This window comes from Hemiscyllium ocellatum, chromosome 9 (genome assembly GCF_020745735.1).
Source record: "Hemiscyllium ocellatum isolate sHemOce1 chromosome 9, sHemOce1.pat.X.cur, whole genome shotgun sequence".
NCBI classification, from domain to species: Eukaryota; Metazoa; Chordata; class Chondrichthyes; order Orectolobiformes; family Hemiscylliidae; genus Hemiscyllium; species Hemiscyllium ocellatum.
The window spans coordinates 50,849,041-50,867,216 of NC_083409.1; the positions used below are offsets into that span (position 1 = coordinate 50,849,041).

Sequence of the window (18,176 nt, forward strand, 5' to 3'; positions counted from 1 at the left end):
ATCTAATTATTTTGTACCTGTTGTTTCTTGCTATACTAGTAACATACATACTACTAGACAACTAGACGCTACACTATAGCATATTAGAGTATAGTGTACTACTAGATGCTACACTATAGTGGAGCTAGTGGGTAGCGGAGATAGCGAGTGAGAGAGCCAACAAACTGATTTGAGGAGAGTTCTTGTGGCTCTGGATGCAGGCAGTGCAGCAGAGGGATTGGAAAATGTGAGGCAGAAAGTATGTAAAAGTTGCTTGGCTGGAGGAACTAGGTAGCAGTGTGGTCTGTATTTGAACAAGATGAAATCTTTAGTTGCATATTTTAACATGGGCCAGAGGTAGTGGAGTTTGGCAAAGCTGAGATTTGCAAACCTTGGTTCAGGGAGGCATGTGAGGCAAAGCACTCTCCATGGCAAGTGGGACAAAGAGAATACTGGGGAATTGCTGCTTCTATTTTAAGTGTAAGTGGTAGCGTTTTAGGACAGATGAGGCAAGATGGTTGGATCTGAAAGACGTTTGGGAACAAAGCTAAGTTTCACTGTGAGGGTTGCAAATGTCCTGAACCTCTGGGCTTAGCTGTAGGTGGCAGCCAGTTACTTGGATGGTCAGGGTAAGAGATGAGGAGGTTTTGTGGACGCTGACAAAAACAGCTTTGGGACTGGATTCCTGTTGCTCCCAACATAAATGGGGGACCACATTCAAGCTTCAGTTAAAGGTGCTCACATCAATTGTTTAAGCTTTCTTTATTTTAATATATTCTCACTGTTAAAAGATTTGCACAAGCAAAACATTTAAATGGTCTAGTTTTGTAATGAGAAGGGTAAATTATTTAAAGCAGATTTTCTTTTGGCAAGTCTGACCACTGTATCTTGTATGCTGAAAATGTGTTGCTGGAAAAGCGCAGCAGGTCAGGCAGCATCCAAGGAACAGGAGATTCGATGTTTCGGGCATAAGCCCTTCTTCAGGAAACTGAAGAAGGATACAGGATACTGTATCTTGTATGACTGTTTTTTGACAGTGATTCCTCTTGAGCAGTCACTACTGTTTGCTGGGAGCCTGTTCTGCAAAAGTTACAGTGAACTCATGAGTATTGTCCCCAATAACAAACTAATTCCAAAGATAACCAAGATTGGGGTTTGGTTTTAAGCTCCTCTAGCTGCAAATCCATGGTGTTTTTTAGATTTTCAAGCCTGTTTAGAAGGATTTAAGCCATATTTCAAAGGCAGCTCCTATTATTTAAGTGTTTTTGCCTTTGCAAGTAAAGGTTAAAGTGAGACTGCAGAACTAGATCAGGGAAATGTGCCAGTGTTGCTACTGGAGATAAGTTTTAAAAACAGAGTATCAACAATGTCATTTGGAGCAAACTTCAAGTCAGCAAGTCCAATTTTGTTCATCTCAATTTTGAAGAAGGTTACAAGGCTAACTGTTACATTCTTTAAAACAAACCGAGACGGGATTTGTGCCAAAGAACTGATGTATGGCAAATATTACATTCACTTTAAAAAGGGGAAAGAATAATCCAATAACTAATAGGTCAACCAACAATAAAATAGTAAGCTTGTTGAAAGTAATGACATGGTTTTATGCGACTTTATAGAAGTGTAATTGCGAAAAAAAAGAACAAAAGTCCCACTGAGTTAGTTCTAAGTTAGATAATCTCAGTGGGAATTTTGTTGATACTTCATACCCCATATGATTAAGTGAATTTACTTTTGATATTCATTTTTATTCAATTTTAGTTAGATGCAATTAATGTGGTTTCATCAAGTCTTGCCATTGTTTGGCTTAGTAATCCAATAAAAGTGAATTGCAGGATACTTCAGTGCATGGCAGTGGTCCTTAGTTATTGCTTAATATAGTGTGTTACTAATTGAAGAAGTATTGCAATGGAATTGATTTTAAAATTTTAGCTCAGTGGTAGCTGCATTAGCTCTGAGTTAGAAAGTCATAGATTTAAGTCCCACTCTAAAATCATGTTCTTTTAAAATATCCCATTCCATAATCTATGCTGACACTTCAACACACTAATGTGGGAGTACTTCACAACTGGGAACACTGCCTTTTGAATGCACCATTAAATGAAGCCCATCTTTTCCCCTGGTTAGTGCAGCAAACCCTGGGTATTGAAGACCCACCTTCTCCTTATCTATTGTCTTCAGAAGACCTGTTTTGTGAATATCTAGCTGAGTTTGACCTTCTGCCTGGTAGATGTCACTCAATGCATTGTTGCAGTTAGAAAAAAGGAAAAAGAATAATATATGCACATATTTGTGCTTAATGTAACGAGTATCGTATATTAACTTGTATAAAACAAACAAAATAGTAAACTTGGCCTAATTGAGATGTTATTCTATGCAAATTAGCAGTGCCCTCAATTATGTCACTGGTAAGGATTATGACTTTGTGCGAAGGATTTGTAAAATGTGCGATTTTGTTTTGTTTTTCTAGTTGCTGAATGGCTCCTTTTCACTAGAACTTGTCAGTGAGAAGTACTGGAAGGTGAACAAACCAATGGAACTTTATTATGCACCAACCAAGGAACACAAATAAGCATTGGTGCAAGATCCATGATGCAGAAATTAAGTCAGAAGTTTTGTTGGTTGTGACACATTTGTCTTCCATGCAACAACAACCAGCATCATGAGATGTTCTGTTGAATAAAAAGTGTCACATGTTCAAATTTACAGATCTGTGACGTGCAAATTCACAACTTAACATCACAGACTTGGGAAAGAGGACAGTGTCCCATTAAGTTCTCTTATCTGATCATGATATTGTGGGCACCACCTGGAATTCAGAAAGTAGAAGTTTGTAGTGTGTTGCTTCTCAGTTTCTTGGTTTATGGATTATATCCCAGGCAGTCAGTTATATAGAAATATATATATATTGTTTTGGTTGCTGTGAATCTCTTGCAAACCTATTGGCAAAGATCTAATTTCATATTCAAAAAATTCTCAGACCCCTAAAGTGTCAACAGATGTTGGAAAACAGTACAACAGCAGCCCTCCAAACTTAAGTGACTACACTTCAGATGTGAGGCAGGGCGGAGTGGGTCAGTAGGTTGACAATGGAAAATAGTAAGAATATCACAGGCTTCCTTCCTCTAACTCCAAGGGCTAAGACTAGTTGTCATGCCCCAAGCCATGTTCTGAGTGGCATTTAAACCCCCATCCTATGCAGTGTATTAACATACTAAGTTATTTGGAGGGTAACCAAATTATTTAATTTGAAGGCAAGTGATTTTTAACATTACAAACCTATGGTTTAAAACAAACTTCTACATTCCAAAATGAAATGCTACAGAATGGCAAAGCATTGCGCACACAGAAATATATTTTCAGTGTCATTTTTTTAAGTCATTTTCTTCATGTCAAATGTATGATGGGTATTTATATTGTCAATCAAGTACTGGTAGCTGTACCGTGAAACTAATGTACCTGGGCATCTACTTATTTGTACACTGTACCATCAAATTGAAATTAAATAATTCTGTTTCTTTACTTGAATAAAAGATTGCACTAATTACTAGCAAATACCATTACACTTAAGGGTGATGGGGTAAGCAATTCCAGTATGTTGTGCATCTACGTATACCAAACTGACAGCAGCAACTCAAGAAGGCAGCTGACCACCATCACCTTCTCAAAGGCAACTAGCAATGGACAATAAATGTTAGCCCAGCCAGCATTGCCCATGTCTCACAAATCAATTTTATTTTTCTAAGTTATTGTTTCATTTGAACAAGAATATGGGATTTCAATTTGGAAGCTGTTTATAGCAGTGCCAGGCATTAAATGTTGTTAACGAACACCAGACAATGTTCAACGTACTCTGAAGGATTGTCAACCTGACATGTTATTTCAGTTTTTTAGCCTGCACAGATGTTGCCAGACCTGCTGAATATTTCTAGATTTCCAGCATTTGCCGTATTCTGGAATTAAACACTCTTCTTTTAGATCTTAAGTTGCTGTTTTTGCTCCAGAAATCTGTTTTGAAATCTTGTTTGCACCTTTGAACCTTTTTCAAACCCATGAATGTAATGACTGTGTAGGTGGAATTTTACTGGAAATCAGCTGTGTCAGTTCTGGCCAGTTTCATTGAAAGTTTCTCTGTGAATCATAGTAAGAGTTCACTTTTTCCAAAGTTAACCACATTAACTATGCACCATGCCCCCATGGCGTCCTGCTTATTTTATCTTCCCTCTCACCAGAAGCTGAAGTACTTGGTATTGTCAGGACTTCCTGGGACTCTTGGTGCCTTATTTAAAATGCATTTGTGCACCAGCTCAACTGCTGTCTGTCCAGAGCTGTCCTGCACAGTTTCTTCATCTCCAGAACTTCCTCAGACTGGTGGGCAGAGGAAAAATGGCACTCCACTTGACTGACAAGGACAGGAGGTTCTGGTGGATAAGGTGGTGCAGAGGAGGGACACCCATTTCTCTCAGGACCAGCAGAGGTGATACATTACCAGACTGTGCCAGCCTGGTCTGAGGTTCTCACTTGAGTCAGTGCTGTTTCCACAGTCTGAAGGAACTGGAGTGATATCAGAGGCTGCCCTTACTATTCTGGAAACTCCCCCTTGTAGGGTATGTCCCTTGAAGACTAATGTCTTACTCCCTTAGACTTCGAGACATGGCCATTCGGTTGATGTACCTGTATGTTTGCTACACTTGTTGCTGCCACATGGTGCAGACATGTAATTTGACATAGCACGATGACATACAGCAACATGTCCACTCCTTGACTAATGACTACTGACAACCAACCACATTTGTCTGTGTAAAAGGCTAGCCGATTTAAAATGGATCATGACCCTTTAAATGTTGCCTTAGTGGACAATGCACTGCTTGGATACTTTCAACATCCTTGCCTTGCCTTTTTGTGCTGAGCGAGTGAGTGCTAAGAGAGTGAGTGTGGATCCCTGAGGCACGTCCTGGTTGCAATGTGTCCTGGCAGCAGAATTTCAATGAAAGGTTTTGGTGTGTTCCATACTGTAAATGGACCAGAGATGTGCCACAAGTATATGGTGATTCTGGATCAGTGGTGCTGGAAGAGCACAGCAATTCAGGCAGCATCCAAAGTGCAGCGAAATTGACATTTCGGGCAAAAGCCCTTCATCAGCCTTTCCCGATGAAGAGCTTTTGCCTGAAACATTGATCTCGCAGCACTTTGGATGCTGCCTGAACTGCTGTACTCTTCTAGCACCACTGATCCAGAATCTGGTTTCTAGCATCTGCAGTCTTTGTTTTTACCCCACAAGTATATGGTAAGGCTAGTGTGTTTCTGATGTGAAAGACTGTGGAAAAGGTGTGAGTAGTCACTGCCCATGGAATGTGCCTAGTGATGTTGGTGACAGCTGTCCAAATGGAGGGCAAAAGGAACAGGTGGTGAGCTGGTACTTACACTGATCTTTATGTTCGGAATTGTTGGCATCTAATTTCTAACCAGTGGGAAGGAAATTGTGAAACTGTATATAAATATGGCAGGATCAGGAATTATAAATGGATGCAAATAGGCCTTTTTCTACCCACTAACATAACTCTTACCTCATTATTCGAAACTTGGTTGGAAAGGGACATTTTGCCCTCTGGAGAATTTCAGTATTGCCAATCTATTTTCCCAATTTTCTTGCCACGTACATGTCACTTCAAGGGCAGGGAAGATCCTGCTGTGTGTGTTTCTGCTCAGAACTTGGTGTAACAGAATTGAGTCATAGTATTTTGTACATTGGAAAGATCCTTTTCAACAGTTCTGTTCATAAAACACCCCAATAAAATATGTTTGGATGGCACATGTCAGGCTTCATTGTAAATGCTGAGGGTTGCAAGGGCTCCATTTGCTCAAACATCTTAAAATGAATGAGTGAAATTTGACAACTCTGCAATTGCATGTCTGGATTTCTGAAGGACCTTCATTTTGTAAAATGTCATATTTCAACTTCTATAGATACACCACATTGGGGACACCGAACGTAAATTTAGGGACTGGCTCACCAAGCTCTGCAGCCAGGTCCACAGGGGCTGACTGGACCACCCAGTTACTGCCCAACTCCAATCACACAACTACTCTCTTTCTGATATGACCATCCTTGACCTCCTCCATTGCCAAAACAAACCGCAGCGCCTATTGGAGGAACAACACCATATCTTCCATCTGGGCTACTACAGCCTGGAGGACTCAACATTGAATTCTCCAATTTCAAATAACCTCCCTTCCCATCCCATGACTCCTTTCCCAGCCCCTCTCCCTCCCTTCCACTCCTCACTGCCACCAACTGGATTCATTCCTCCCATTGACCAACCAGGTCATACCCTCTACCTATCTTCACCTATCCCTACTTCACCACCTGCACCCACCTCCTCCTTTATCTGCAGCTCCCCCACACCCACCCCCAGTCCTGAAGAAGGGTTACACTCGATACATCGACTTCTACACTCCTAAAGGTGCCTGGCTTGCTGTGTTCTTCCAGCCTCCTGCTTGTCCAGTATATTTTAACTTGTGACAGAATAGAGACAAATGCTTAGCATTTCCTGACCCTTCTCCACTTCAGTAGATATCTATTTGTGTCATGCTATTTTTAGATCTAGTATTTGATATTTCCTTCCTATATAGCCTCTTGTTGTAGAATGAACTGTTACACTGATTGCTGAATGCTTTAAAATGCAAACAACATCTGCAGGTACAGCTTCCCAAATTCGGAAGTCTTAGTTTCTGTGGCTAAGTGAGTTGAGCATGATGGGGAGAGGTGGTGTTGGAACAGGAAACTTTGTCTTTGTATAATGGAAGAAAGAAAAGTCACTTGTTCTTTGCCATATTAAGATGTATGATTTGCTGTCTACATTTTGCTCGTCTATTGCTGTCAAACTCCATGATCTGACTTTATTCAGGAGCTTTACTTGTGATAAGTGTGGAGAAAGAGAGAAAAAAAGACAGTCGACAATAAAGCCTGTCAGTACCAACATAATGCAATGTCCCACAGTATGGAGCAGAAAGTTTTCTTTTCGAATGGGAGAATAATTTTTAGATTTCTTTTTGAATATGCTGTCTATAAATTTCTAAAGTGGAAACTGGATGCTAATTAAAAATTTAAATGCAGAAATAGGTAGAGAAATGAAGAGATATTAATTATGATAATCTTTGAAAATTTTAAATCAGCAGGAATATATTAGCTAAAGACATAAGCTGGACTCTCAAATGTGGACTCTCATTCTAACACTGGTGGCCATGTTTGCAGAGGTCCAGGTTCTAAACTGGAATTCCCTTCCATGGAACTTTCCACCACTTAAAAGAAGAATGCTAAAGACACTTTGTAAAATCTACCTCGTTGCCCAAATTTTAAGTCACTTGTCCTAATTTTCTTATGTGTTTCTGTGCCAAATGTAGTTCGATAATGCTCCTGTGTGAGTACTTTGGGATGGGAAGCATTACTACGTTTTAAAAGTGCTGATGCAAATGCACGTTGATGTTGCTCAGTATCCAGTTCAGGATTAGATAAAAGGTGGCAGTTTAAACTAGTCTGAGAGCAAATAGTTCTGCAGAGGTAGAATATTTTCCATTATATTAGAAGCACAAAATAGACTTGACACCTAGTCTGGAAATTCCTCTCCTGTTAAGATATCATACGGAAAGTTGAGGGGGTTGTGAATGGAGATTTACTGTCATAATGCAATATTTATGAATCTGTTTTGCATTGTATGTGCTTTGGACAAATCCAGTTTGAGTCTGCATCTGGGAATGTACATTTCTCTCTGGCAATACATTCTGGGCAAAGTAACAGATGGAATGCAAGATTCTATTTAAATTAACAAAGGGTCTTTTAAGTGGATTACAGTCGCCTTTTTTTAATCCTTCTATCCACCAAGTAACTTTCTAAACAATAGTTGACTAGGGATTGGGTGCATAATGTTATTATTGTCTCAATGGGAATCCAGAGGTGAACTGAATATAAAGTGATTTCATTCTGTGTTGATTAAAAACGCCGAAATATTCCATGTCATTTACATAACTTGTTTTCTGATAAAAATTTGTCTCTTCTGCATTGGTCACATTTTCTAACCAAGAGTTAGTTTATATACACCTTAATAGTAAAGTAAATACCCTATTCTAGCTTTAGTGTTTTAAGAAATTCAACTCAATTTTCCCATTTTTTAAAACAACTTAGAATATGAAAAAAGTATATTCCCCAGTGGAGTGCCACAAGGATCGGTGCTGGGACCTCTACTTTTTGTCATTTACATAAATGATTTGGATGCGAGCATAAGAGGTACAGTTAGTAAGTTTGCAGATGACACCAAAATTGGAGGTGCAGTGGATAGCAAAGAGGGTTACCTCAGATTACAACAGGATCTTGACCTGATGGGCCAATGGGCTGAGAAGTGGCAGATGGCGTTTAATTCAGATAAATGCGAGATGCTGCATTTTGGGAAAGCAAATCTTAGCAGGACTTAGACACCTTAGCAGGACTTAGACACCTTAACACTCCTACGGAGTGTTGCTGAACAAAGAGATGTTGGACTGCAGGTTCATAGCTCCTTGAAAGTGGAGTCGCAGGTAGTTAGGACAGTGAAGGTGTTTGGTATGCTTTCCTTTATTGGTCGGTGTATTGAGTACAGGAGTTAGGAGGTCATGTTGCAGCTGTCAGGACATTGGTTAGGCCACTGTTGGAATATTGCGTGCAATTCTGGTCTCCTTCCTATTGGAAAGATGTTGTGAAACTTGAAAGGGTTCAGAAAAGACTTCCAAGGATGTTACCAAGGTTGGAGGATTTGAGCTATAGGGAGAGGCTGAACAGGCTGGGACTGTTTTCCCTGGAGCGTCGGAGGCTGAGGGGTGACTTCATAGAGATTTACAAAATTGAGGGGCATGGATGGGGTCGGAGAGTCTAGAACTAGAGGGCATAGGTTTAGGGTGAGGGGGGAAAGATATAAAGAGATCTAAGGGTCAACTTTTTCACACAGGGTGGTTACATGTATGGAATGAGCTGCCAGATGAAGTGATGCAGGCTGGTACAATTGCAACATTTAAGAGGCATTTGGATGGGTATATGAATAGGAAGGATCTGGAGGGATATGGGCCAGGTGCTGGCAGGTGGGACTAGATTGGGTTGAGATATCTGGTCGGCATGGACGGGTTGGACCAAAGGGTCTGTTTCCATGCTGTACATCTCTATGACTCTATGCATTGTAGCTGGATGCAGAAAATACATTTTCCCTGAAAAACCTTGAAAAATAGCGCATCCTGGAAGAGATTGGGCCTTAATGTATTCAGAAACTACACTGGAAGACCATTGATGAAGAAACTTAAAAGGAAGAGTGAAGTTTTGTACCCAGAGAATGCTAATTAGAGAATGGCAATAGTTAGGAGGAACTAATAGCTGAACTATAATTAGTTGATGATCCCTCTAAATAGTGGGGGATCCTTTCTGCTGCTGAATATATAATCAGTTATCTGAAGTTAAAACAAAATGATGGGCTTGTTTGGAGCAATGGTAATGTCTAGGTTCAATTCCCACCTGCTCCAGAGGTGTGTCATAATATCTCTGCATCGGTTGATTAGAAAATAGTAATTTCTAATGGTACTGTTGGTATCAGATCAGTATTGGCTGTTCTGTATGCTTTGTGCAAACACTAACACAGATTCCTGATGAAGGGTTTTTGTCCGAAACATTGATTTTCACGCTGCTTGTCCAGTACCACACTCTCGACCCTGACTGACACAGAACACTTAAATCTTCATCACTCTGGTACGGCTCACTATAAAAAGGTAGACTTGAACTGCAAATATTATTTTCAAGGCATAAGGGAATTTTTTGCCTTATTTTTCACAGAGGGTCATTGAACAAAAACTGACCCATCTAAAGTACTTAAACTATAGTATTGCCAGTCAATATTCAGAAAGACGCCATTACAATGACCCTATCACTCTCGCTCCTATCGAGAATCATCTTTGCTATCCTCCCCTCTACATCTCTGAAACTATTTGAAGGCCTATAGAAAACTCCCAACAGGGTAACCTCTCCTTTCCCGTTTCCAATCTCAGCCCATACTACCTCAGCAGATGAGTCCTCAAACATCCTTTCTGCAACCGTAATACTGTCCTTGACTAACAGTACAATTTTCTCTGTTCTTACTGAATAATCAATCCTGTCCCTGCTCTACCTATGTCTCTGAAATGGCCACAACATCGAAATGCCAGGTACTAGCCCAAACTGCAAGCTCACCCACCATATTCCTGATGCTCCTGGCATTGAAGTAGGCACACTTCAAATGAACTTCTTGCTTGCCAGTGTCTTCTTGCAATACTGAAATCTTAGTTCTGACTTCACTACTCTCAACCTCCTGTATACTCGAGTTATAATTTTGGTTCCCATTCCACTGCGGAATTCATTTAAACCCACCCAAACACCATTAGCAAATTCTCCTCCACAGGATGTTAGTACCCCTCTGGTTCAGGTGAATACCATCCTGATTGTAGAGGTCCTACCTATCCCAGAAGGAACCCCAATTATCCAGGAATCCAAAACCATCCCTCCTGCACCATCCCTGTAGCCACGTATTCAACCCCTCTCTCTCCCTATTCCTTGCTTCGCTTGCACATGGCATAGGCAACAAACCAGAGATAATAACTGTTTATTCTAACTCTAAATGTCCACTCTATCTCCCTGACTTTCTCCCTTAAATCTTCATCTCTCTTCCTACATATGTCGCTGGTGTCTACATGGACCACAACTTGGAGCTGTTCCGCTCCCCCCGCCCCCAAAGGATCCCGAAAACAAAATCAGAGACATCACGAACCCTGGCAGATGGGAGGCAACACACCAACTGCGAGTCGCTTTCGTCTCCACAGAACCTCCTATCTACGGAGTCCCCAGTGACTAATGGAGACTATTTCATGTAACATTATGGAGACTAGATTCCAGTTAGTTGTAATGTCATATGGCAGTTGATTTCACTATGTCACTGTCTCCTCAAAATATAGATGCATCTAAGTGGAAGCAAGGCAACTATATAAAGGAGAGTAAAGGATTACAACAGTAGATTTAGAGAAAGATCAGTCCAGTGCTCCCAGTGGAGCATAAATGGTTACACTCAATGATTGGGCAAACAAGCTGTTTCTTCATTGAATGATCTATGTAATCCTATATGCTGATGTCATTGCATATCAATAGACAGGATTAGATTAAATTAGATTACTTACAGTGTGGAAACAAGCCCTTCGGCCCAACAAGTCCACACTGACCCGCCGAAGCGCAACCCACCCATTCCCCTACATTTACCCCTTTACCTAACACTACGGGCAATTTAGTATTGCCAATTCACCTAACCTGCACATCTTTGAACTGTGGGAGGAAACCCACGCAGACATGGGGAGAACGTGCAAACTCCACACAGTCAGTTGCCTGAGTCGGGAATTGAACCCGGGTCTCTGGTGCTGTGAGGCAGCAGTGCTAACCACTGTGCCACCTTGCCACCCATTGATGCCACAATGCAACTTTCCATCCAACATGTTGAGGAGAAAGGGTTTAACCTCAAACCACTCTTCAGGTCATCTCTCATTCTTTCCCAAAATAACACAAGTGAAGCAGTTGAGTTTTTCCAATAATCAAAAACAGATTCATGGTCATCATCAGACTTTTTAATTCCAGATTCACCAGGACATTGCCGGGGATGGAGTATTTTAGCTGTGAGCAGACAATGCTGGGGGTGAAGGGTGGGGAACCTGATTCCCCATAATCTTAACATGAAATGCAAGAGGGTTAGAGTTTTTTGAGGATAGTGGGAAGTTGGAATACACTGTCTGGAAGGGTAGTTAAGGCAAGAAGCCTCACCGTCTTTAAAATGTGCTTGGATGAGCTCTTGAAATATCATAATATTCAAAATTATGAGCCACGTGTTGGCAAATGGGTCTACAGTATATTTATAGATAGCGCAGACTTGATCATCAAAGGGTTTCTTCTGCACTATTGGCTAGGCCAGCATTTGGTTGCCCTTCCGATGGTTGAGCTGTCTTCTTGAAATGCTGCAGTCCATGTGACGTATCTACATTCTCAGTACGAAGATGATTCCCTCACACCATTCACTCTCTTTCCCTTGACACCTACCAATCCTTGTAAGGGCATCCAAAATTTAAGTTCCTTATCTGAGAACTGTTATCATTGACTTTGCTCACTGACACTTTTAAAAGTTTAATTATTTCCATCTCCCAAATGATCTAGAAACACATTTCCTTCAAATGTGAACTGTACTAACACTTACTAAAAGGAGTTCAATTTATTTTCCATAAATGCACAATTAGGGAAGAAAGTAAGTATTTATCAGTATCTGCACATTTTTATTCTATTGGTGAACAATTCCACAAAATTGTGCCTATATTGGATGCTTCTGGTGTGAAAAGGGTATGTAAAAGAAATTATGAATGGGATGCAGTCAGAGATGTACAGCATAGGAACAGACCCTTTGGCCTAACCCATCCACGTCGACCAGATATGCTAACCCAATCTAGTCCCACCTACCAGCACCCGGCCCATATCTCAAAACCCTTCCTATTCCATCACCATAGGATTGCTTCACCTTCTTCACTATCAATCTACTGCCAACTCCACTTTCAAGGAGCTATGAACCTGCACTCCAAGGTCTCTTTGTTCAGCAACACTCCCTAGGACCTTACCATTAAGTGAACAAGTCCTGCTAAGATTTGATTTCCTAAAATGCAGCACCTCGCATTTATCTGAATTAAACTCCATCTGCCACTTCTCAGCCCATTGGCCCATCTGGTCCAGATCCTGTTGTAATCTGAGGTAACCCTCTTCACAGTCCACTACACTTCCAATTTTGGTGTCATCTGCAAACTTACTAACTGTACCTCTTATGCTCGCATCCAAATCATTTACGTAAATGACAAAAAATAGAGGGCCCAACAGCGATCCTTGTGGCACTCCACTGGTCACAGGCCTGCCGTCTGAAAAACAACCCTCCACCACCACCCTCTGTCTTCTACCTTTGAGCCTGTTCTGGATCCAAATGGTTAGTTCTCCCTGTATTCCATGAGATCTAACCTTGCTAATCAGTCTCCCATGGGGAACCTTGTTGAATGCCTTACTGAAGTCCATATAGATCACATCTACTGCTCTGCCCTCATCAATCTTCTTTGTTACTTTTTCAAAAAACTCAATCAAGTTTGTGAGACAAAGCCATGTTGACTATCTTGAATCAGTCCTTGCCTTTCCAAATACATATACATCCTGTCCCTCAGGGTTCCCTCCAACAACTTGCCCACCACTGAGGTCAGGCTCACCGGTCTATAGTTCCCTGGCTTGTCTTTACCACCCTTAAACAGTGGCACCACGTTTGCCAACCTCCAGCCTTCGGCACCTCACCTGTGACCATCAATGATACAAATATCTCAGCAAGAGACCCAGCAATCACTTCTCTAGCTTCCCATAGAGTTCTCAGGTAAATCTGATCAGGTCCTGGGGATTTATCCACTTTTAACCATTTCAAGACATCCAGCACTTCCTCCTCTGTAATCTGAGACATTTTGCAAGATATCACCATCTATTTCCATACAGTCTATATCTTGCATAGATTTAGGGTGAGAGGAGCAAGATATAAAAGGGACCTAAGGGGCAGCTTTTTATGCAGAGGGTGTTGCATGTATGGAATGAGCTGCCAGAGGAAGTGGAGGAGGTGGTTACAAAAAAAACATTTTAAAAGACAGCTGGGTGGGTACATGAATAGGAAGGGTTTAGAGGGATATGGGCCAAGTGCTGGCAAATGGAACTAGATTAGTTTGGGGTATCTGGTTGGCATAGATGAGTTGGAACAAAAGGATCTATTTCCATGCTGTACATCTCTATGACTATAATTCTCCATCATTTGAAGATGTGCTTGACCTCTGTTCTGTGCATGCTCTTGGATGGAATGAAGTCAAGTACATGTATTTCATTATAACTCCATGTAATACTGCATGATGCCTCTCGTTTCACTCTTAAAATTTCATCCACAAGATATTTTGAAACCTGACCATTCAACATGGCAATCAATAATATAAAAGTGCCAAAACTGTTCCTAAACATTTTATCAAATGTTAGTTTTTGGGTGATTTGTTTTACTTAAATATTCTGACACAAAATCAGAATAACCACAAAAATATCAAAGCAGGCATGTTTATGATCTTAAAGTTGGAATGATCAATAGATGTTTTTGTAACAACTCTAATTGACTTGAGTGAAATATGTAAGAAGCATATATAAAGAATGAATTCTCAACAGTAAAGCACTACAGATGCTAATGATTCATTGGTTCAGTTTATCAAACTTTACAATAAGCAGCCCAGGGACAGAAACCAGATATTTAGCATTTCACTCACCCTGCACCTTTAAAAACAATAATGGGTGCAAGAACGATACTCAATACAATGTACAACTTTGTTACAATTTGAACAGTACTCTCAAATGTGGAAGTTTCTAAGATAGATGCTGAACCAAAAATTGTGTTGATCAGCAAACTTGTAAATACTAAAGGAAAATAACACATTTTATCTCCAGGCCAGTCTCAGCTGGCTTCCTTTTTCTTTTAACACACTAGTTGCATTCTAAAACAATCCTCTACGGTGCAGCTGGCATTAACAGGTAGTACAGAGTGAAGTTCCAATTGGAACTTTTTGTCTCGCTGTGTGTCATTTGCGGTTATTGCTTCCTCAAAAATTAGAAAACAGTACTACATACCTGACAAGCAAATTCTTAATTGCTGCACTTTGAGAATAAATGAAGTGAAAACATTCTTCATAATATTTAGGCTCAACAGCATCAAGATAAATCTATATCTGTGCACAACTGACAAATAACATATCATGTTCTTTTATACAAAAATTAAAATCAATCTTAAAACCAATTTTACATATTATGAACATTGATCTATGAACCGCCAGAGTTGGCTCTTCAACGGTACATCAGTCAAGTGATAAGCTGCAAATGTGACCTCAATGGAGGGGTATAATGGTTAATTTAGATCATGCAGGGTCAGACTTGATTTATCCTGACTCAGGTTTGACTTCTTCAGCAGGCTGATCAACATGAAGTGCCTCTGGAATTGAAACTTGCACAGGTTCTGAAATAGGTTCTGCTGAAGCATGACTGAGAGTTCCAGGTTGACTGTCAGTATGTGTTGGCAGACTGTACTTCATGAGTATGGCTTTCAATTGTGCAAGTGTGGCATCTGTACGGATTCCTGTTGGATCAAAGTGAGTACGGCCGACACGAAATCCAGCTTGTGTAAGATAGGGTAGAAATTTGTTTATCCTGTAGAAACAATTAGCTTCTTTTAAAAACCTCTGGTATACAATATGCAAGAGTAGTTCATGAACTGTACAGAGCTGAAAATGTGTTGCTGGTTAAAGCACAGCAGGTTAGGCAGCATCCAAGGAACAGGAAATTCGACGTTTCGGGCCAGAGCCCTTCATCAGGATTCCTGATGGAGGGCTCTGGCCCGAAACGTCGAATTTCCTGTTCCTTGGATGCTGCCTAACCTGCTGTGCTTTAACCAGCAACACATTTTCAGCTCTGATCTCCAGCATCTGCAGACCTCACTTTTTACTCCATGAACTGTACAGACCAGGTAGCAACTCCACTACACAAATATGACAAACAGAAAGTAGAAAGGTATTTGGAATGATAAAAATGTTACTCACAACCTGTAGATTTTTAAACTTTATAACGTGCTTTCTTTTTATTTCTTAGCACTTTAACAAGTTGTTAGATAGGCACAAGAAAATTTATAATTTACATATTGTGAATTATTGTTTTCACCCCTTGAAACTGCATGAAATACTTATATATACTGTGTATGACATTAGATCTTTTCTCCTTGGCACTTGAAGTAAAATGGCTAATCACCCTTTAATTTGAATGAGATACATTTCAGGAAAAGAGCTGGACTGGGGACAGAACGTGGCAGTTACAGGGAAAACACATACTGAAAATCTTTCTCAAATACCATACTGAATTAAGATTTCTATCAATCTGCATTATAAAAAATGGTAAAATTATATTTACCATTTCCCGTGGCCCCACAATACCACAATGCGTGGTGTGAAACAAAACTGCTGCAATAGGTGTATGTAATGGACCATATTTGGTATTAAATAATAAAGACGTTTAAAATTTTATACGGGTGGCACTGTGGCTCAGTGGTTTGCACTGCTGCATCTCAACACCAGGGACCTGGATTCAATAACAGCCTCAGGCGACTGTCTGTATGGAGTTTGCACATTCTCCCAATATCTGTGTGGGTTTACTCTGGGTTCTCAGGTTTTCTCCCACAGTCCAAAGATGTGCAAGTCAGGTGGATTGACCATGCTAAGTTGCCCATAGTGTTCAGGGATATGTAGGTTAGGTGGATTAGCCATGGGAAATGCAAGATTACAGGGATTGGGGGATGCTCTTCGGAAAGTTGATGTGGTCTTGTTGGGCTGAATGGCCTGTTTCCACACTGTATGGATTCCATAAAATCCTATATTTAAAGATACAAGTAATGGATAGGCAAATCATTAAGAAATAAATAACCAACTCCTTCACCCTTCACAACCAACACCCTTCACAACTATCCCAACACTTCAAAAATGTTCTAAACTCATTAGGCAAAGTATTTTCTTTATTTCTAGGCCTTTTTAAAAAAAAACCCTTTGGCAGTAATTTTGTTTGAAGAGCAAGAGCCAGATGGTACAAATATCAAACCTCCTTATCTTTTTAAGCAATCTAAATGCACTGTCAGAAAACAAATGCTGACTTGGGGCAAGTGGAGGAATCATAATTTATTTTGTTTGAAAATTGGGAGCAGAACCAACCTTCAGCAGCAACAAATGCGTGAACAGCAAATTTAGTGGTCTGTTTCTGGGCTTGGACTGAAATATTTCTCACTCAGTCAAACTTTGCTGAAAGTACTACAGATTGGTTCTTTTATTTTTACTTAAGTTTTGTGTAACCATCAGGTATTAAATTCTATCCTTTATTCCGCTCCACTTTCTGAAACATATCTCATTCGAATTATAGAGTACTTGGTGATTTTAGTAAAAATGAACACGAGAAAGGGGTGCTTGAAATGCTGATGTCATAGAATATATACAAATAGTTCATGAAATTTCAAGGGTAACAAAGAATAATCCATGTGATTTGTTGTCCAACATTCTAAACTAGAATACCTCCTGCTTATTTACTACATTCCTCTTATCGGTACAGAAGAGAATTAAAAAACTGTGGAACTCAAGATGGTTCAAAGACAACTAGCAGTTTGGTTACCAATGATTGGGAAGTCCAGTTTTGCACATTTTCAACTTGCAAAGTCATGTTCTTCAGTTATTATTCTGGTATTCCTTAATTGGATGGAGCATTTGGGTTTTGAAAGGGTCTGTGTGAAGTACATGTAACTACTGACGTTACATTTACATGCAAAGGATATTTTATATCTTCCTTCATTCTCACTGAAGGATTTTCACATATAGCTTCAACATTAAAAGCTGTATTATAAATACAAACAGAATCAGCCTCCCGGATAAGTGAGAACTCATTCAATAGTAGTCCTTCTTGGCTCAATATGTAAAAATATGGCAAAATTGCACACTGATATCTCTGATGCATTCACATCAATCACTGGGGAAATTGAAAATAGCTTGCTATTCTGTCATTTTAAATCAAGTGTTTTGGATGTTGCTTACATTTCTGTGTGGCAATGGGACATGAAGCTAATTAAAATGGCTCTATTAAAAATAATATAATTCAAAAGAACCTTAAGGAAATATTTAAATAATTACAAGAAAACAAGTGCATTCAACAAAGGTGAAATGCTGAAAATGTTCTTGTCTTAGAAGTGAAACTTTTTTCCAAGTAACAAAGTTGTTAGCTAATATTTTCCTTCAACTTGCACTAACCTAAAATGGGAGTTTTGAATGTATTAACATGCTAATGTTAATTCTATGCTAAGCTCATGTAAGAAAAGATTTGATGTTAAAGACAACCAGCACTGACATTCTTTAAACAGTTTAACAGTGCTATAAAGGATAAAAATATGGAACTGAGCCGAAGGAAAGATTAAGTAGGGTCTCAATTTCAGATAAAGTGGATGAAAATATGGAGGTAAATAAAATAATTTGAACTTTAAGTCTGGGGTTCTGGAAAACTGGAATCC

The 18,176-nt window shown here is 39.9% G+C and overlaps 2 protein-coding genes across 7 annotated transcripts in view; one reads left to right on the top strand and one right to left on the bottom strand.

The window, feature by feature from the left end:
* The window catches only part of rnf2 (ring finger protein 2), a 50,579-nt gene extending 47,185 nt beyond the window's left edge, over window positions 1-3,394 (top strand). For all 5 annotated transcript variants that reach the window (XM_060829740.1, XM_060829743.1, XM_060829742.1 and 2 more), the window contains one exon: window positions 2,447-3,394. In XM_060829740.1, the coding sequence (XP_060685723.1) occupies window positions 2,447-2,548 (102 nt within the window). In that variant the 3' untranslated portion in view covers window positions 2,549-3,394. The remainder of the gene's footprint in view (window positions 1-2,446) is intronic.
* A 10,904-nt stretch (window positions 3,395-14,298) lies between these two features.
* Window positions 14,299-18,176, bottom strand: part of trmt1l (tRNA methyltransferase 1-like) — a 70,741-nt gene continuing 66,863 nt past the window's right edge. For both annotated transcript variants that reach the window (XM_060829745.1, XM_060829744.1), the window contains one exon: window positions 14,299-15,295. In XM_060829745.1, the coding sequence (XP_060685728.1) occupies window positions 15,028-15,295 (268 nt within the window). In that variant the 3' untranslated portion in view covers window positions 14,299-15,027. The remainder of the gene's footprint in view (window positions 15,296-18,176) is intronic.